The 20852-nt window shown below is 29.4% G+C and overlaps 4 protein-coding genes across 10 annotated transcripts in view; 3 read left to right on the forward strand and 1 right to left on the reverse strand.

The window, feature by feature from the left end:
- LOC111424784 (whirlin protein dyschronic) overlaps positions 1 to 9915 on the forward strand; it is a 71044-nt gene extending 61129 nt beyond the window's left edge. For all 4 annotated transcript variants that reach the window (XM_023058470.2, XM_071196462.1, XM_071196463.1 and 1 more), the window contains 2 exons: positions 2461 to 2733; positions 2790 to 9915. In XM_023058470.2, coding sequence (XP_022914238.1) covers positions 2461 to 2733; positions 2790 to 3011 — 495 coding nt within the window. In that variant the 3' untranslated portion in view covers positions 3012 to 9915. The remainder of the gene's footprint in view (positions 1 to 2460; positions 2734 to 2789) is intronic.
- Positions 9916 to 10493: 578 nt separating this feature from the next.
- Positions 10494 to 12167, forward strand: LOC111424741 (Per1-like protein PGAP5). Its single transcript, XM_023058398.2, has 7 exons — positions 10494 to 10770; positions 10826 to 11036; positions 11086 to 11227; positions 11286 to 11452; positions 11506 to 11594; positions 11653 to 11919; positions 11972 to 12167. Exons 1-7 carry the CDS (start codon positions 10657 to 10659, stop codon positions 12122 to 12124), a joined length of 1143 nt encoding a protein of 380 aa, XP_022914166.1. The 5' UTR covers positions 10494 to 10656; the 3' UTR covers positions 12125 to 12167.
- Positions 12168 to 12340: 173 nt separating this feature from the next.
- Positions 12341 to 13188, forward strand: LOC111424783 (uncharacterized). The gene is made up of 2 exons (XM_023058465.2): positions 12341 to 12539; positions 12616 to 13188. The coding sequence occupies exons 1-2, from the start codon at positions 12469 to 12471 to the stop codon at positions 12926 to 12928; spliced, it is 384 nt and encodes a 127-aa protein (XP_022914233.2). The 5' UTR covers positions 12341 to 12468; the 3' UTR covers positions 12929 to 13188.
- On the reverse strand, positions 13165 to 20841 carry LOC111424681 (rad2 superfamily protein mus201). 4 transcript variants are annotated; one of them, XM_023058309.2, is made up of 5 exons: positions 20765 to 20841; positions 17126 to 17225; positions 16831 to 17006; positions 14430 to 16365; positions 13165 to 14257 (listed from the first exon to the last, which is right to left on the reverse strand). In XM_023058309.2, the coding sequence occupies exons 2-5, from the start codon at positions 17211 to 17213 to the stop codon at positions 13254 to 13256; spliced, it is 3204 nt and encodes a 1067-aa protein (XP_022914077.2). In that variant the 5' UTR covers positions 17214 to 17225; positions 20765 to 20841; the 3' UTR covers positions 13165 to 13253. The 4 variants fall into 4 exon arrangements, with proteins under 4 accessions (XP_022914077.2, XP_022914076.2, XP_071053166.1 ...); XM_023058308.2 differs by having other exon boundaries at positions 20521 to 20802; XM_071197065.1 differs by having other exon boundaries at positions 17126 to 20390; positions 20521 to 20765.
- Positions 20842 to 20852: the final 11 nt, after the last annotated feature.

A 20852-nucleotide genomic window follows, 5' to 3' on the forward strand; every position in this document is an offset into this window, starting at 1 on the left:
ATATATTTTGATATAATTAAATTAGAAAATATCTGACAAAGAAAGATAGAAGATAATGTTTTGTAAATACTTGCTTTTCTAGCTAGGTTCTAAATACAACTTAGAATTGCGATTTTTACTATAATATCTTTCCATTTCCAGTATAGAGTTACTCAAGCTAACCAAAACCTGCCTTGAACCCTGATTATGGTTCTGAAAACAATAGGGCATAAACCAAATTTATAAAAATCTTCTCTATAACTTACGAGAGAATAGACAGAAACATATAGATAGCAAATTAGCCAATGCGATAGACTTCTTCTTATGACTGGGCAACTCTCTTCTAGATCTTGAGATACCCGCCATTAACTGTAATAGTATTCAATAATATCTGCATCAGAGGAGACAGAGATTTGATTTATTGCATTGGTATAAATTGGTCAATAATTTAATTTCAACTCTTCTTTAGACGAAGTTACTGACCTTTTCATTATCATGTTCCTAACATTCAACATTCCTAATATATCTATTGCGTTTTTAAACGATTTCTGCGGAGCATAAAAATTGATTTTCCCAGATCTATTAGCTATTTAATTATGTATTGGGATTACATCTAGAAATTGTACCTTTAGAAATTTAAGAATAAGTCTTATCAATATGACATAAACCAAGTATGTTAATCATTTTTTTAACCAATCATTTTGGTTCCTGTCTATAATTTTTTTTTAAACATTACTTTTATGTAACCAGATATTTTAGCTATTAAGTTAATATAAAAAATATTCGTTTCATTCTCAATTTAAAGAAAAATTGTTCGAGCTAGTATTTCAATTAGAGAATCTAATTCAATTTTCATTTGGTACCAAAAAGAAAACTCTTTCCTTTTTTTATTATAATGAAAAAAAATTTTAAAAATGTTTTTTGGTACCAAATCGAATTATAAACCTTTCAAGTGGTTTCAATGTGGTACCACGGTACCAGGGCAGCATAAACAGCTGAGAGTGAGTGTGATGGTTGGTTTTGCAGACTGGTTACCTCGGAGGCCTGCGGTCGAGCTTAGGTGGCTGGACGCAGAAAGTGAAATCTTGGTACTGGGGCAGACCATTAGTAAGTGTGCTCGAGTACTCACCCTAACTTTACCTTTTTCTCGCTCTATCTCGCTCTTGTCTTTTGTACAACAAACCACGTCAATTTTTATTATTATTACTTATTATTACGCTCACTCTGGCAAGTTAGATAAAACGCCCACCCCACACCGCACAGCATGCAAACATTTTTTTTACTTAAATAAAGTATTATTAAATAAAATAATCTTCTCGAAATTAAAAATTAATATTAAAATTATTTTATTATTTAGTTAATAATTATGTTTGTTATTAATTAGTGATTTATTGGTGTCGTAGATGATGAGCAGCTAAATTTATTTATTTTTTAATTAAATCTCATTTTTCATTAATACTTTAAAAAAATATTTTTTCTTAAAATTAATTCTTTATTGAAAATTTCTTCAGCAAAATTTAATTTTCAATGAAATAAATATATTATTGAGTTACAGTCATAAAGCAGATGCTTTACGGTAATTGAAAAGTTGTTGGGAACGTTTAGAACTGTACTTTCTCTACGAGAAATAAATGATAAATTTATGTTTAGCTAAAATGCCGCATTAAGATCCGTAAGGTTTCAAGATTCAAGTAGGTATTTAATAATTATTGCGTTCCACTTAAGTTAAATTATACGTAACTGTTTACAATGTTTATATACACTTGTTTAGATGCCTTTCCTCCCATTTTCTAAAGAATTTATCTTAAAAAAAAACGATTATTGTGGCTTAAATCATCTAACTCACTTTTTTTAATGGACTTTTCGTCCAAAACCATTTCGTTTATTTTTGTCTAGTTTTCATTACAAGTTCTGTGTGTTGTAGTGTTGTGGCGTGTGGTATGAATTTGATATAGAGTTATTTACGTTTTTTGGAAATATAGCGTGAATTCGTACGAACATTGTTTTTAAAATACTTTATTTAATAAAAATAAGATAAACAATTTTCGTATTGAGAAAAAATGCTTTTACAGATTTTTTTAAAAAAATTACACTTAAAATTTATTAATTACAAAACATACACTAATAAAAAATATTAAACGGATTTTGTACTAAAAAATACTTCTTTCTATCTCTCAACAAGTATCAAGATTTTTACTTTCACCGTCCACACTGCATGGGGCATGTCAGTTTCACTTATTACATGTGTTTTATTAGAATTTATTCAAGTAGAGCAGCAAAAACACTGTGTTTTTATTGTTACTTAATATTAATTTTTAGAAGCGCAATTTTTTAGAGAGTGCAGTTGTATAGAAGAAAAAATACCGTAGATAAGTAGCTTTAAGAACTTTCAAAATGTAAAAATAAAAAAATATATTTGTAATAAGTAATTTTTGCATAAATATTTATTAATTATCCTCTTTATAATTAAAACTTTTTCAGGAACTTGCTCATAAATTATCACGTAGCTTCGATATGAAAGACGAACAATCGCTTCTTGAAGGTGAAGGAGGTATGAGAAGACACCAATCCATGCAAAGATTAGCTAGGGGCGAAGGACTGGCGTCAGGTGATCGATCCGAAGCTCCAAGAGTTGTCACTGACGCAGAAGGTAACCTCCGGATAAGCGTAAGAAAAACCAAACCCATCTTGGGTATCGCCATAGAAGGAGGAGCCAACACCAAACATCCATTACCAAGAATAATTAATATTAATGTATTTTCTTTGTATCAATTTTTTTTTAATCTAACAATTCATTTATTTTGTCTTAGGAAAATGGTGCTGCTTATAGTGCTGGTGGTTTAGAAGTAGGTCAATTAATTCTTCAAGTGGACGGTACAAGAGTTGAAGGTCTTCAACATCAAGACGTCGCGCGTTTAATAGCCGAATCATTTGCACGTCGAGATCGCGAAGATATTGAATTTTTGGTGATCGAAGCGAAAAAGAGTAACCTGGAGCCGAAACCCACGGCGTTGATCTTCCTGGAAGCTTAACATTTGCTGAGCCTCCCCGCTAGTGACCCGCCAGGGCCCGCACAGATCACCGATTGAAATTCTTTAAATTAAAGAAATTAAAATAATAATAATAACAAATTGAAAGATGAGGGGTGTTAAAAATCTTGGGATCGCCCAAAATATGAAACAATAAGCTAACTAACCTACATAAACATATCACATCGCGCGTAATAGACGTGTAGACCTTGCACCAACAGAGGCCTACTGCCGCTTGTGTAGGTTAGATTATTGAATCGTAAGTAATCTTTAAAATAATTCACTTTATTCCTAACACATAAATATTACTCAATATGATAAAACAGAATTTATTGTTTCTGGATATCCTTTTCAAATCAATCCTTGTCAAAATTCGAGTAGCAGAGAGAGAGAGAAAGCAAGGGAGAGTTGAATGGTGTTTGGTTATGATGGTTGGGTAGACAAGAAAGCCGCATGCCAAAAGGCACGTCGATCGTCTTGATATTTTATACATAATGACAGTAATATTATTATAAGTTACCAATATGTTGCCTCTAGCTCATTTCTGCAGTCTTGCATTTATGCAGTGAGCTGCAATGTTCACTCCTAAGCTACAATTCGCAGTGAGCAGCTATTATTATAAGCTGCAGTCTTAGTTCTGCCGAATTGATTTGCTTTTTACATGCTACCTGTAGCTATAATCATCAGTCTTCAATGTGCAGTTATGATTTGCTATATAGCTTGCATTCTGCAATCTTCAAGAAAAGTATAAAACATTACCATTAACACTACCAAATACTTCTTCTTCTTTCTCTTGCCCCATTTCTACATCTTCCTATCTCTGGCCATAGTCCGTACTTCGGTGAGTCTCTTCCCTCTTCTTTCAACCATCTTCTCAATCTCTCCCTCCCATTGAGCTCTTGTCTACCACGCTTTCTCTTTCCTTCTGGCCTCATCTTGAACATTTTCTTAGTTATTTTATCTTCTTTCATTCAAACCAGATGACCAGGGATGTACCAAGCGTTTTAAGCTTAATTCTTCTCTGATGTTCTTGTTCCGTATCCTATCTCTTCTGGTTTTCCCCATCATCTTGTGTAGGTACTTCATCTCTGCTGCTGTTATTTTCGATTTGTGCTTGTCCAACATAGTCCAAGTTTCTGACTAAGTGTGCACTACCAAATACGCTGCTACATAAAATACATTTGGCCATGTAATTTCCTAGACCTTTAATTTGAACTAATAATTTCGATTAAAATATCAATTTCAATCCAGCTTTTCCATAAATTCAATTTTATATTAATACCATTAAATACAATTCCATCCCTTTCATTCTATTTAAATTGTAATTACGCCACAATTTAATTTACTTAATTACAACATAGCTTGAACACTTTTATTTGAATTTTAAATATTCTCGTTTTCTTTCATCTTGAACGAACGACGAACGAGAAAGAAATTTACATTTTAATAGTTTTCGCGTTAATTTCGGTTTTAAAGACCTTCACCTTATTGACTTTTCACCAATTTTCGTTTTAAATTATATTATTTAAAATTAACTCCTAACATTAAAATTTTTAGTTTTTTATTTCAATATCACAATTAAAGATAACTTGCGATTCTCCCATAGTCACATATAATATGCATAAATAAACCATTGCAATGTTAGATTTGCAAAATGAAGAATTTGATAATTTATAATGCATGGTGTATGGATGAAATAAATTAAATGATAAAAAGCTTCCATACATAATGCATTTTTGGATTATTATAATTGTTCAAAATAGTAATTTTCACACACACGTCTATATTGTGTAGGATGCTTTAAAATAATAAAAAAACGAAGTTTTTCCTCAGCTTTTCTGTGTGTAGATTGCATGAAAACAGCACATTAAATAAAATGAATTTACCAAAAATAAAATGAAAAATAAATGGTTGTTAATATGCATATTATAGAAAATCGTTGTACTTAATAAAAATTATTAATGAAAAAAAAAAAATAAAAAAATTCGGTGATAAAATTTAGCGAAAATACTAGAGGGAGAGGCACGAAACCTAAATAATAATAAAGCTAATAAAAATAGAATAAGATCGTTAATTTTATTGCGCTTTTGTATTATAAAGATTTAAAGCGATTTTTAAATTAATTCGTTTGCTTTCGTATGTTAAAAAGAAAAATATTGTATTATAATATTTGTGTATTTACTACAAATAAATAAAATTATATATAAAAAATTTAAAAAAATACATGTAGAATACCACGTTAAATGTACATAACACGAAATGAAAAGAAAAAAGACAACAATGTAGAGAAAATATATATAAATAAGAAATAAATGTTAAATAGTTATCTGTATGATTTATATAGAGTGTCCTTGAATTATTTCGCCGTTAAAATAGTTTGTTAAAACTTACCGTGAGATAATTCAACGTCACACTGTATACGAAGAAAAATGTACAACTTGTAATTATTTATTTTGTAAAGAAAAATATCTGCAGTATTAAAATTCCAAAACAGATCATAATTATATTTAATGGAACAAAAAAAAATAGTCGAAGACGAAAAATTATATCGACTGATCACTTTTTTTAAGACGAAAAAATATAAAAAGAACTATTAGTTTGTGCCAAAAAATACAAATTATAATGACAGGTAAAAATAATTAATGATTAATTATTATGGAAGATAAAAAATAATTTTTGTGAACTTCGTTTTAGGATTTTTTTAAAATTTTTTATCATAAAAACAATAGTAAATAATTCCTATATAGATATTGTGATATAAAATATTAAAGTATATACATACACCAAATGCACACTGCACTGCCTATATAAAAAAAAGAAAGGAAATTATTTTAGATTTAAAGGTACCCTAACGAAATAAAATTCTATTAAAACGAATTTAATACAATGTCGTCAATATGTTTATAATTTTTGCATTAAATTTTTTTATTCATATTTATTCGTTTACATTTTCGGCTTACATTTAAAATATTTTGTAAGATGTTCTAAAATATTTGTGCGATTTCGTAACAACAACTACCAACACTATACACATTTTCGTTGAAAATTTTTTTATAAACTTTATTGATATCGAAATATTTACAATTACAAACTAAAGTGATTGCTTTAAATTATTAAAAATTAACCCTTTAGCGAACTTTATAATAGGTATTATCTATAAATCAAGAAAAAATAATAAGAAAGTTTTATTTTTAATATCAGAAATAAAAAAAATTGTAATTAAAATCAAATTTAATTATTTATTTGATAAAAGAAATTGATAGAAAATGAAAAATGCTTTAAAATGAGTCCAAACACGATGGGTTTTGGATAAAAATCAAAAAAGTTATATCTTTTTTTTGTTATTATCAATTGTTTTTTTTTTATTTTTTAAACATTGATTATAAATTAAATCTGTTTATAAATATGGGTTGTTGGGTGTCAAATGAAAGCTTTTTTAACGTAGATTAAAAAATGGTATAAATCCAAGCGCAATTCTTACATGTGTGATTATCAATTGTTTTTTTTATTTCTTAAAAATTGTTTAAAAATTAAATTTGTTTGAAAATATGGGTTGTTGGGTATCAAATGAAAGCTTTTTAAACGTAGAGTAAGAAACCATCGAAAATCAACCCTAATTTACCAAATTCAGGTTGTCAATTGTTTTTTTCACTACTTAAAAATTGTTTAAAAACAAAATTTGTTTGAAAATATGGGTTGTTGGGTATCAAATGAAAGCTTTTTAAACGTAGAGTAAGAAACCATCGAAAATCAACCCTAATTTACCATATTCAGGTTGTCAATTGCTTTTTTCACTACTTAAAAATTGTTTATAAATAAAATTTGTTTGAAAATATGGGTTGTTGGGTATCAAATGAAAGCTTTTTAAATGTATAGTAAGAAACCATCGAAAATCAACCCTAATTTACCAAATTCAGGTTGTCAATTGTTTTTTTCACTACTTAAAAATTGTTTAAAAATAATATTTGTTTGAAAATATGGGTTCTTGGGTATCACATGAAAGCTTTTTAAACGTAGAGTAAGAAACCATCGAAAATCAACCCTAATTTACCAAATTCAGGTTGTCAATTGCTTTTTTCATTACTTAAAAATTGTTTATAAATTAAATTTGTTTGAAAATATGGGTTGTTGGGTATCAAATAAAAGCTTTTTAGATGCAGAGTAAGAAGAAATCGAAAATCAATCCTAATTTACCAAATTCAGGTTGTCAATTGTTTTTTTCACTACTTAAAAATTGTTTATAATTTAAATTTGTTTGAAAATATGGGTTGTTGGGTATCAAATGAAAGCTTTTTAAACGTAGAGTAAGAAACGATCGGAAATTAACCCTAATTTACCATATTCAGGTTGTCAATTGTTTTTTTCATTACTTAAAAATTGTTTAAAAAGTAAATTTATTTGAAAATATGGGTTGTTAGGTATTAAATAAAAGCTTTTTAGACGTAGAGTAAGAAAAAATCGAAAATCAATCTTAATTTACCAAATTCAGGTTGTCAATCGTTCTTTTCACTACTTAAAAATTGTTTATAAATTAAATTTGTTTGAAAATATGGGATGTTGGGTATCAAATGAAAGCTTTTTAAACGTAGAGTAAGAAACGATCGAAAATCAACCGTAATTTACCAAAATCAGGTTCTCATTTGCTATTTTCATTTCTAAAATATTTATTAAAACTCGTTGTTCATGTTAAAAACAGGTTCAAGGATGACTGCTAATCATCAATCCAATAAAGATATCAGCGGAACGCTCGAAGATATAAGCTTCTAGGTTGATGAAGGTTTACAACGCTACACAGTGCATTAGAGATATTACATCAACATGCCCTATGCGAAAATACAAGAAGATATTGTTGCTGTATTAATTAATTAATGGTATATTATTTTAACAGCAGTATGGAGTAATCAGAGTTAGTCTGTCTGTCATTTTCTTTTCATAAAAGATCGTCTAAGTAGCTAAATAGCAGAACAAACTCTTGCAGAACAAATTAAAGTGTAAAAAAGTAAAAACCAACCGAATTTTCGGATAACAGTTCAAGATATAAATGTGGAAGAAATCCATAAATCCATTTTTGCAATGGTAGATGAAAACTTATGTTGCACCAAGAGATGATTTGCATTTTTATCATCATCATCATGCTTGGCTCTACAGCTCGTTGTGAATTTTTGCCTGCCTTAACAGTTCCATCCAAACTTATCCTTCATCGTCCACAAATCGTCTGTTAGGCGAATCCATCTTAACTTTTGTACTTTGATAAATCATCATAATTACTACTTTGTGAATACTTTTTAGATATATCCTATAATGGTATGATTCGCTAAAGGGTTAAAAATAAAATTTTAACGAAGTTCACAAAAACACAACATCTTGTAAACCAATCCTCATCTTAGCACGAATTTAGAGTCCTTACTAAAAACTAACTGTAAGTAAGATGCACACGATTTCATTGTAAATAGTGTCTTTAACTCCTGTTGTATTATTATATTGATTTAGTTAAAGAAATTCTAAATTAACAAAGAAAATGTTTTTATTATTAAAAAATTACATTAATGTAAATAATACCCACAAGAGAATTTAAATTAAAAACCGTGATATGTAATATTATCTTACCAATTAAGATTAACGAATAAGTAAAAAAAATGTGAGGGCTTTTTACGTAATTTAATAATTTTCTTTTTTTCAAAAATTAAACTTATTAGAAATTAAAGTCGTAAAAAGTTCCTCAAATTCAAAAAAAAAGAAATTAATATATAAACCTAGCGCTTTGAATCGTGAAACGAGCTAAAAAATATACACGTCTAATTAATTAATTACTAAAAGAAAATAAAGAAATTAATTTTTCGCGTTGTCGCTTCGTAAATTTGATATGTATTTCTATAGGAAGTGTTACGTTTCGGCTTATCAAAAAAAAATGTATTATAAAAATAAAAATGAAAGAAAATGATCTTAATCATTACATTGTTTTTAAATAATTAAATTAACTGTATAGAAAGGCTAATAAGAAATGTTATCAACCCAAATCGATTGGTTTCGGTTATAAAATTTCCTAAAAAAAATTATAAGAAATCATTTCGACAATCACGATAAAAAAAACGTTTAAAAAATATTTAAAAACATAACTTTTAAATAATAAGATGAAAACGTTGTTAAATGGTGGAAGTTTAAAGTTACGATAGGAATTAAGTAACCGAAACGTTTATGATTTAGGAACCTGTTGTTGAATATATGTTTAATGTTCGTTAAAAAAAATCAGGGAAACTAACACAAATGAAAAAAAAAATAACCCATTCTTCGCTACTTGTAGTAGAAAAAAACAACAACAAAAAAATAAACATTACGGCTGAATGTATTTAAATTAATTTGTTGCAAAAACACGTAGAGGTACCTTGTGCCAAAAATGAAAAAAATATGAAAGAAAATAAAACTTTGATCTGTGAAATAAATTTAAATAAATATGTATTAGTTTTTACACTAAATAATAATATGTTCTTTGATTATACAATTATATATAAATTAAATAATCCAATTTATATTCAAAGCACATATTATAAACAAATAAATATATCCTCACACGTGAAAGAAAAAAAATAAAATGAAAAAAATATAAAACATAGAGAAGGTATGTAAAAAAATAAACTGAAGAAGCAAAAAAGTAATCGGGAATTGTCCTCTCTTATGATTATAATTAATTAATTAATTGTTAATAAGTGCATACGTATCCGTAAGTCTGTTGTTAAGTGCTATTATTTACCGATACGCAAAACTGTTAATAATTGTAATAAATAATAATTATAATAATAACGATAATGATATTGAATACGAAAAAGCAAACATTCGCAATCACATACATTAGTTCAATATTGTTTTACACCGTTCATACGCAATTTTAATAAAATACAATTGCAATAAACATTTTTTTTTATTTGTATAACCCATTGAATAATTATTAATTAATATTAATTATTAAAATAAAACTATGAGTAGGCAACCAATTTTACAACGATTTATTTTATTTTTTAATAAAATAATTTATTTAAATTAATTTCTTTAAAAAAACAAAATACTAATAATACTATATTATATACCTATTATCTATTATATTATCTATAGTTTATTATTTTGTGATTTCAACTAATTATAAGCTGTCAGCTATTATAGAAGAAGTTGGGTTACTACATTAATTTAAATATTTATTTGTGATAAAAATATTATAAAATGTTATAAATACCGTTTCAATATTTAAAACATCTTTTAAAAGGTTTATTTTAACCGTTTATTTAAATTTATTAACATCGTACACAGTAGTGTCCTCTATTGACGAAAACAACAAACAAATTGTACTTGAATATATTCTGTACTTCTATCTATCCTGTACTTTAAATTCATATATTCTATTATATCTAAGATCTATTTTTTTTTAATTTAATGTTATATAATTTATAACAATTAAATTATACCAACAATCATTGTTTATAAATAACTAACTTCACAGATACTTTTATCTAACCTCAGAGTTCAAAATGACAAATGTCAAAAAGAAAATTTTATAATCCCAATAAAACCTGAAGATTTAACGGAGGTGTAACTAATAGATCTGTTCTAATACTCACTAACTGATAAGAAATAAGGATCTGTTTAAATTCACGCGAAGATGAAGTCTAAAACGCTCAAATATCAGAAAAAACTTCTCATACAAGTAATTTTAGCTGTAACTTTTATGTTTTTCTTTAACGAATTTTTAATTTATTACGTTACTCAAATTCAGGTAAAAAAGATTTATAATCAAAACAATTAAATTTAATATCTTATTTTTGATGTAGTGTTCATGGCCTGAATTAGATAAAAACACTGAAGAGGTTAAAATTAAACCAACGAAGGAAGAACCTGTTAAAGCTATAATAATTGCTGATACTCATTTGCTTGGTTCAAGAAATGGACATTGGTTTGATAAATTACGACGAGAATGGCAAATGTATCGGGCGTTTCAAACTGCGATGATTTTACATAAACCCGATTTAGTTTTCGTCTTAGGTAATTAATAATCTTAAAAAATAATAATAAAACGTTAATTATGTAATAGGGGATTTAATGGATGAAGGATTATGGTGTGGAAACGAAGAATTTAAAAGATATGTAGAAAGATTTTATAGTTTATTTAATATCCCTGATGATGTTCAAATGTATCTTGCTGTGGGTAATCACGACATTGGGTTTCATTATGGGTAAGATCCAAGAAGTAATGTATTAAGGGTGAAAATTAAAAAAAACATTTTTATGCAGAATAAGCCCATATTTAAATAATCGATTTGTAACTGGTTTTAATTCCCCATCAGTTCAATTAGTGAGTTTAAAAGGAAATCATTTTGTGTTGATTAACAGTATGGCTTTAGAAGGAGATGGATGTTTTTTGTGTAAACCTGCGGAAATGCAAATAAAAAAAATTCAAAGCAAATTTTGACTTAAATTGATACAAAATTGTTATTAAATTTTTTTATTTTAGATTTATTTGAATGCACAAAGCGTCCAAATACAACATCATGCAAAGATGCATCTAAATTAATAACTTTTAGTCGCCCTATATTAATGCAAGTAATTAAAAAAAATCGTGTAAAAGAATTTATATTTAGTTTAATTTTATCACTTGTAGCATTTTCCATTGTATAGAAAATCGGATATTGAATGCACTGATGATGATGCTGCCCCAGAGGATATTAAGAAGCAATTATTTAAAGAGAAATGGCAATGCGTTAGTAAAGAAGCTTCAAATCAATTGTTAAAACAACTCCATCCTAGGTTGGTTGTATCTGGACATACGCACCATGGTTGTACTAGGAAATTAGTCATAGGTGATGGCGTTGAAATTAGTATTCCTAGTTTTAGCTGGAGAAATAAGAATAACCCTAATTATGGAATGGTAAAATTTTTAATGATCTTAATGATGTTTAATGGAATTTTTTTATTTTTAGGCTATTTTTACACCTAATAATTACGCATTTTCAAAATGCAAAATGCCACAAGAAAGTACGGTTATTCATCTATATATATTGAGTGTACTCGTAATTTTATGTTGGATAATATATTCTTTACAAAAAATCAAATTTGCTAAAAAATACAGTTAATTTAATTTTACTTTTTGATGAAATAAAATTTTAATAAACACGATTTATTCATTGTTGTTACAGAAAAATATTTTTTATTCTTTTTATAAAAAATTTAAACTAAAAAGTTTTAATTGTTAATTTTACATATTGTATTTAGAGAAAAAGATTTTGAAGAAATGTTAAAACCGCCTAAATATAGGCAACAAATTTTGCTTACTTAAGTTTTAAAAATGATCGCTAGGTGGATTCATCATATTAAGGCGAAAAGTCAAAACATTACATTAAACGTCATATTGTTATAATTTTATAACTATTTTCTTATAAAATGTTAATTTAAAAAGAAAATATAATCCTATTCGACAATGGCAACACACATTCAAGACAGCATCAACATCCAACAGTTACCAAGCGAGGTTACATCGTTAATTTTAAGGTTAGATTTTGACTTTCACTTTATCTTATCTTAAATTGTAAATATTACAAGAATCTTACCTAATTTTACACTTTAGAAATTTAGATGGAAGATCGTTAATCAACGCTGCAAGAGTTTGTCGAGGTTGGTCAAATGTATGTGATACAGATCCGATTTTAAAAACGACTATGCGTAAACAAGAATCGAAAAGGAGACGGTTACGTTGGTGCAGAGCTAGATACGGTGATGGGGTGATAAGAAACGGTAATTTAAAAGGGCCAAGAGGTGTCGTTTTAAGGCGAAAGATAAGAATCGCCCAATACAAGTGCTTATTGACTTTAATGGGATTAAAGAGTATGTGGGAGAGTTTTTATTATTATTTATTATTCTATGATAGAGATTTAGATTGATTTTTTTGATTTTGATATAAATTGGGATTATTTTCATTGTTCACCATGTAAATAATGTTAATTAACCCTTTAACATAATTTAATCAACATTTTCATAAATAATAAAGGGTTATGATGGTTCAGTATTATTTTTTTAAGAGATTAAAAGTTAATTATAATTTGTGGTATTATAAGTTTAAAAAACTTATTTATTTGGTTAAAAAGCTTTTTCATGTAAGTAGTTAATAAAAGATTTTTTTTAATAAAAATATTAATTTATTCTTAAATTTTTTTATAAAGTTTAATACTGCAACAAAGTATTTAAATAAATATAAAAAGTAAATTATTAATCACTATCTTCTGATAATTCAGCATCTTCTTTAACTAAATTACTTTTTTTAGATCGTTTTTTAAGAAATCCTGGACCTTGTTTAGATTTTCTAAAAGTTTCAATTGCTTTCATTCGACTTTTAAGCATATCAGCTTTATCTTTTTGTTTTTGAGGGATAACTTCTTTCGAATGAAGTTTTTTAACCATCTTTTTTTGTGGATTTTCATTCTTACGAAGTTCTTGCTGTTCCATTTCATATCGAAGTTCATTTTCGATTTGTTTCGCTCTTTTTCGTGATACTTTCTTAGTTTGTTGTAACACTTTTAAATCATCATCCTGATTTTCATTAATTATTGGTAAAGGATTTTCTTGTTTAGAAGTGGAAGGTTTTGATAAAGTTTTATTTTGTTTTCTTTTAGGTTTATTTTCTTTAACAACTTTTTCTTCATCTGAAGAAGATTCATTTTTACCGATTTTATTTAAAGCGGTTTTAACACGTTTACTAACAATCTCATCGATATTTTTTCCATCAATTCTCCTCTTGACTTGAAAATAATTCGTAATTTTACTTTGAACGTCGGTTTTCTCGAAACTTTTAAAAACCGGCTTTAAAATTTCTTCACTTTTACTTTGATTCCAACCAAATTTTTCTTTTGCATAATCAATTAAACTAACCAAGTCGGGTTTACTCCAAGTAAAATTTTCATCGCTCGTTTCAACACGCGGTTCCAAATAAGCACCAACAACTTGTATGCTGGGAAATTGATCGCTTAAATTAACGTTTTTTAATTTTTTTCTTAACGTTGCGCGGCCTTTTGTGTTATATTCCCCTTTGATCCATCTTTTAAATTCGCGGAGTCCCGTAACGAGTTCGTTTTGTAGATCAATTTTGTCTTGTTTTTTAAAGGGGAAATGGGCTAAAATTTCTAAAGCTGTTACTGGACCGACTCCTTGAACACCTGTTGTGTAATCACTTCCTACTAATAAAGCTAATAAAATCATTTCGTATCGCGAAAGTTCTAAAAAAAAAAGATGACGTTTAATTTTGGATTATGCTTTATTTAAAATTGAGTGTATAAAGCTTTAAATCAACTCATTTCAGCAAAAACTCCTCAAATATGTTGTGGGAACTGAGAGGAGTGTGTTTTAATTGACTTAAAGCTTTATACACAATTTTGAAACAAAACTTACTAAAATAATGTAAAATATTCTCTGATTTATATTCTAAAACTCGTTTTGATTGATTAAAAAAATTTTTATAAACAGTTTTCCCTCCAAAAAGCCATATATCACTATCATCAGTTATTGTTCCATCAGTTAAATTGATTTCATCTAAAAACGCGCATTGCGCTTCAGCTTCCATTGGAGCTATAACATAAGGTACTCCAAAAAGTCTTAGTAACTCTTGAACTTCCACTCTCATTTGTTCCGAAATATTCGTAGCTAATCGTTCTTTTAACGATTGTTTTGCAATTAAAGCATCTTTTTCAGCGCTTAGCTCCAATTCAATTTTTTCTAATTTTTCTTTATCTAATTCTTTAACATTTCCAACCCCAGCTATATCCATCACTTCATTTAAAAGTACATTACTAACAATTTTTACGTTTGGTTCTGTGTTATTATTTTTTGGTTCTTCATTCAATTCAGTTTCTTTTTCCAGTCCAATTTCCAATTTTGATTCCAATTTTGGTACATCCTCAAAAATATCACTAAATATATCATTAGAATCATCAAATTTTTCATCTTTTTGGATCATTATTTCTAAAGAATTTTTATTATTTTTATTTGGTTGGGGTGGGGTTGATGTTTCTGATTCCACCTCAAGAAAATCTGATGAATCAGAGTCGGAATCATTTGAAATTATAGAAACATCATCATTTTTGGTGACTTTTTCATCAATTTCTTCATCAGAAAGATTGAAATTGTCTTCTTTTGACTCTGTTTTATTTTCTTGTTTCTTCAATACAAGAAGTTTTGATAATTGCGGTTTTTTAAAATCATCAAATTTATCTTCAACTTTATTAATACTAATATTTTCATTGTTATCATTCTTCTTAGTATGATCTCCAGATATTATTTTTGCTATTTCTGAAGGAGTTAATCCACTATATTCTGTCATATAATTTTTTGCTGATGCCAATATTTTATTTGACACTTCATTATCAGATTCTTCAGATTCTGAATCAGAATCATTTATAAAAATATCATTATTAAAGGAATCTTCGGTTTGTTGCAAAGAAAGTTTAATAGCTTTTTCAAGATCTTCCTCATATTCTTTATCAGCTATTGTTTTTCTTTTTTCAATTTCTTTTTCATTAATTTCTTCAAAATTATTTCCATTCGATTTAGATGTTGATGGAACATCTTGTAAAGATAATGTAATTGCTTTCTCTAAATCTTCATCAATTGCAACATCATTTTTATTTATATCATCATCTATATTTTCGATTTCCTCTTCTTGTTTATTTTTAGCATCCTCCAAAGCTTTCTTCATACTCTTAATATAAAAGTACCGTTTATTTTCATCAGAAGCGATCCTCCCACCGACATCCTTACTATTTACAACACCATGATCTTTCAATAAACTTTCCAATTCACCCAAAGACAAAGAAGCTCCGCCCATTTCCTTTTCAGCCTCCTCCAAACTGATCTGGATCGAGTACCTTTTCAGCAATCGTTTCATTTGGTATCCAGAAAAATCATCGCTTTGTGTTGGTAACTCGTGGATTCGACCCCAAGAATTCTGTTTGCGAGTTTCTTTGAGCTCGGTTAAGATTTCGTGACGAACATCGGCCGGAAGGCTTTTAAATTGAGTGCTTTTCTCATCTATGGAATGTAAATCCCAAGATTTTGATGGACTTGAACTTTCTGTGGTATCATAGGAGGAGGATTCCGTTTCACTTTCGCTTTCGGAAGAATACTCAACCTCAAATTGCGACGGTGGTAACTCAAACATGTCTGAAGATGAAGTTTTTTTATTTGCCACATTTGAAATTTGTAAAGAGGTTTTAACATTTTCTACGATTACTTTGTTGACAGCGGAATGTTTTAGTAAAGTGTTTATTAATTGCTTTTGTATTCGGTTGGCATCATTCGTATTTTTTATTTTTAATTGATTACGTTTTGCCTACAACATTTTTTAGTGTTATTTTCCATTAGTTATAAAAATTGAAGTTCCAATTGGAAGATAACTCGTAAAATTACAGCTATACACTATTTTTTAATTCGGAGGAGTGTTTTCAAATTGAACCGCCAAAAAGAAGGGTTGCTATTGGTCAATTTTAAGCAAAAATTACACTAGGAAAATTCGAGATGTTGCCGCGCTTATTTCTATGTTAGTTCTAGTGCTAGTATCAGTCTAGTTTTATTTATTTACAAATAAGTAATTAGATTCGTAACTACAGTTTACTTAAAATCAAGCCAAATCCCAGTTTTAAAACTCCCGCCAAAAAATAGCTTTGAAAAATTACACTGTGTAAACGTGACTTTTCATTTTACTTCTCGGAATTAAAAAATAAAGTGTAAAAATAATAAAGAATACATAAAATATACAGAGTTGTGTTCCAATTAAAAAAATAAAAATAAATCTTACAATGGTTTGTTTTTTCAAAACAGGTACACCACCATCAAAAACGAAAACTGGCTTAATACGAAAATATAATAATTTACAAATCCTATGAAAAATTCCCAATAAATGTGCATTCGGTAAAGAACCACCTTTGGGATCTTGAAATCCTTTAACAGCTTGATGTAACCATATCGAAATATCTAATCAAAATTAAAATTTAAGGTTAAAATACTTAAAACGTAAACATAACCTATAAAACGAAGGTATAGTAGTGTTATATTAAGCGGGGCGTTTGTCTTTTGTTTTTATTAAAGGATACCGACAGCGAGGACCTTGTTCTCGAGAGTCTCAAGTGGCACAGGCTTCCCCGACGGCTCAATTAATCGCCAAAGGCCGTGCACTCCCATCACGTGAACGAACTAAAATATAAAGTGAAATTTGTCTGGATTCCCACGGTTACGGTCGTTTTTTTCTCTTATTTTGGTTAAGCGAGGCGCTATCTATCGGCGTAGTCGTGAAACCGAAATCTAAAGTAAGAAGTAATTGAGAATAAGGTCGCGCGGTGCGGATGAAGTTGGGTTATAATGAAATTGAGAGGAGGTAGATACGGTGGTAATTCGAATCGCGCTGGGTGGCGTTCTTGAAAATGGAATGTTTGGGGGAATCGGGTGACGTCGGCGTCGAAATAAACTTGGTGGCGACGTCGACGTCGTCGTCGCCGTGGCTGGCGAACAAGCGTAGCGCCCGCGCGGTCGAAGCGAGGCCACCCACTCTTTCCCACACCATGATTTTCCCACGCCCCGACTATAACCCCAACATCCTTTCGCGGCATTGGCGGGTGTAAGAGGGGAGGTACTTTACACAGGACCGTATTCAAATGTGGAAACTATATAAAAATATTCAGTATTATCTTAATTTCACCAAAAGGATTTTTTTCTATATTTCATTCTTGTTGCAATCCTGAAGAGACTCTGTTTTCTTGCATTTTATCTTTCTTGTATATTGTCTCATTCCATGCTTTTAAACATAGTCTTTGGAGTCCTTCATGTCTATATATTCTGAGAGAAGACTAGGTAATAATAATGGACGACTGCATTGCATACTACTTCAGCAAGACTAGATACTGTTTGCAGAAGATAACTTACTACTTGCACATGATTAGATACAGTTGGTATAACTCATATTGCTGGCAGAAGATTAGGTACTAATGAAAGAGGACTAGGTATTGCTAATGGACGACTACATACTATTTAAGCATGACAAAAAAGTAGATACTGCGGGCAGAACTCTAAATACTTATGGCAGAAGACAAGATACTACTAATGGAAGACTTAATCTTGCTTATAAAAGACTAGACTCAAAAATGACTTCGATAAATCTATTTTTCTAGATCATGTTAGCTTTTAGTTAATGTTATAGAGAAGAATACCAGAGGACGACATTAAAATTTGTTAGCTTTTCAAGTCTAAGGTTTCTTCTAGGTCACCAAAGGCATGTTGATAGAGCAGAGGGGAGTAAGGATCCTAAAATACTGGAACTATGTGTTTGTATGCTAGTAGTGATTCTATATTGGACCTCAACGCGGCTATGGACTACAAAAAAGCCACTTAAAACAAGTAATTAATAGTTGGAAGCCCTCAAAGGTAGCTTTACGTTGGAAAGAATTTCCAGATCACAGACAAGCGAAGAGTATGATAACTCCGTCGCAAAACCAAAGAGGTTTTAGCCTTTAGCAAAGGGAATCTAAGACGCTTTCAGGTTTCCTGACATGCGCCCCTAAAATACCACCTCTTCCACATTGGACAAGCTGAGGATCAAACTTGTCGACTTTGGAACGACGAGTCAGAAACGGCTGAACATATACTGTGCAATTGCGTTGCCAGAGGCCGCCTCAGACACAAAATGTTCGGTAAAGCTCCTTTGACATCTACCGACATAAAAGAACAAGACCTCGGAGTAATACTAAGGTTCACTAAGGACCTACATTTACCCTAAACTTTTGGAGGGCTAAAGTTACAATAGACCTTATAGATCGCGGTGACTGGATTAAGCAAGACTAGATACTGTTCGAAAAAGAGTAGATACTGCGAACAGAACTCTAAATACTTATGGCAGAAGACTATAATATAATAAATATATAAAAGACTAGACTCAAAAATAACTTCGATAAATCTATTTTTTTAGATCAAGTTAACTTTTAGTTAGTGTTATAGACAAGAATGGCAGAGGCCGGCGTTAAAATTTGTTAGCTTTTCAAGTCTAAGGTTTCTTCTAGGGCAACTTTCTGCTCACGAAAGGGATGTTGATAGAGTAAAGGTAAGTAAGGATCCTAAGAAACACTGGAACTATGTGGTTGTATGCTAGTAGTGATTCATTTGCTGCACCGTGGGCTGCATCCTGAATTATATAACGGTTGATGGACGGAGATTATTTGTTATCCTTCTTTTGATGAAGAATTTCTGATTTATTTTGCAGAGCCATTGCACAAACTAGTAAGTCAAGAGCTGTTCAACTGTAACTAATTTCTCTGCAATCATATCTTGTGGTCAACATAATTACAATTGTCAGACTAGTAAAAAGACTAGTTCGTTTCCAGTTTTTCAGGCTATTTTATGCGGCTTGCGTTACCCACTAGGTTGGAGAGATGTACAGTATGTTGATGTACTGTGTTGCATCCAACCCATTTCGGAACCCACTAATTGATGTCTTATAAAACTCATTTCGGGTTTTGTGGCAGTACAAAATCATTTTTTGCATGGACAGAAAGGATGGATCATTATTTCTGTTGCTTCGAAAGAAAAAAAACTTAGGTTGTATTGCTATCAACCTCACATTTTGGGGGGAACTGAGTTCATTCTGTCAATATTCATCTGAAGAAAACGGATATAGTTTTGCAAAAATTCGTAATCACGATTTTGAAGGTTATAACAGTTCCTAAATGAGAATAGTAATGACGAAATTCGTGGATACATATAAACTTATGGGCTAAATTTGTCAACCGGAAGTGACACTTAACCTGATTATACAGTGTGTCCTAGGATAGATGTTACAAGAAGTATAATGACTTAAAAAATTTTTGAATCATGATACGGAAAAATTTTATTAAGAAAAGTTATTCAAAATGACAAATTATACAGTATTTCAGAAGGATCTATCTACTTTGGTTGAATCATCACATTTTAATTTAAATAACATAAATATTGTATAATAGTATTTGAAATGTGAACTAAAACTGAGGGAAAATACAATTTATTTGTGAATATTTGCGATTACTTAAGTCATTTTTTTTTTCATGGCATTTTTCATTGCCTTTTTTTTTTTCTTCACTCTGATCTAATCTAAAATATGGTGGTTTAATCAGTGTAGGTAGATCTTTCTGAAATTTTGCATAGTGCCATAATTTCTCATTCTGAACAACTTTTCTTAATAATATTTTGCTGTATCATGAACAAAAAGGTTACTTTACCTGAACTCAAAATAGTTTTCGCTTCACTATCAAGGCCGAGTTGATTTTCAAAATATGAAAATGTACTTATAATTCTCTCCACACCAAGCAGCTTAATAATCAAGCTTAATTCCTCAACCTTAAAATAAAATTCAAAAATGTTTAAGTCATTATCCTGGGACACACTGTATATCATATTTAGAAAAGCAACAACGATATAACTAAGTGAACTTAAAATTTAAAATAATAAATAAATATGCAATATTTACAATGTATATTTGACCCAATTACTGAATGAAACACTTTTTAATCCGGCCCTGTGTCGAAAACGCTACTCTGCTCGTACACTTCCATCATTACAAATCACCGTCAACAAAATTACATAAGTAAACAAATTCTTATTGACCACTCGTTGCGTCCAGTTTAAAAACCCGCATCTCGATCCCATTTCGAACTCCTTTCTATTAAAAACAATAACCGGGATTCATCGAGAAATGATATTTGAAATAGTACCCGAAAGAGAGACAGTTGCAATTAGTGCGTTGGCCAGACTGTCGGAAAATCCTCCCAGTGAACAGGTGTTTTTCGAATGGTATGAGGT

Source organism: Onthophagus taurus, chromosome 6 (genome assembly GCF_036711975.1).
Source record: "Onthophagus taurus isolate NC chromosome 6, IU_Otau_3.0, whole genome shotgun sequence".
Classification (NCBI taxonomy): Eukaryota; Metazoa; Arthropoda; class Insecta; order Coleoptera; family Scarabaeidae; genus Onthophagus; species Onthophagus taurus.

Excerpts from the sequence above, each read along its gene's own strand:
- LOC111424741 (XM_023058398.2), top strand. The coding sequence starts at position 10,657 with ATGAAGTCTAAAACGCTCAAATATCAGAAAAAACTTCTCATACAAGTA. Across the intron at positions 11,228-11,285 it reads GACATTGGGTTTCATTATGG|AATAAGCCCATATTTAAATA; the intron begins GTAAGATCCAAG and ends ATTTTTATGCAG. Across the intron at positions 11,920-11,971 it reads ATAACCCTAATTATGGAATG|GCTATTTTTACACCTAATAA; the intron begins GTAAAATTTTTA and ends TTTTATTTTTAG.
- LOC111424783 (XM_023058465.2), top strand. The coding sequence starts at position 12,469 with ATGGCAACACACATTCAAGACAGCATCAACATCCAACAGTTACCAAGC. Across the intron at positions 12,540-12,615 it reads GTTACATCGTTAATTTTAAG|AAATTTAGATGGAAGATCGT; the intron begins GTTAGATTTTGA and ends TTTACACTTTAG.
- LOC111424681 (XM_023058309.2), bottom strand. The coding sequence starts at position 17,213 with ATGGGAGTGCACGGCCTTTGGCGATTAATTGAGCCGTCGGGGAAGCCT. Across the intron at positions 17,007-17,125 it reads GAACAAGGTCCTCGCTGTCG|ATATTTCGATATGGTTACAT; the intron begins GTATCCTTTAAT and ends AATTTTGATTAG. Across the intron at positions 14,258-14,429 it reads GAATATTTTACATTATTTTA|AACTTTCGCGATACGAAATG; the intron begins GTAAGTTTTGTT and ends TTTTTTTTTTAG.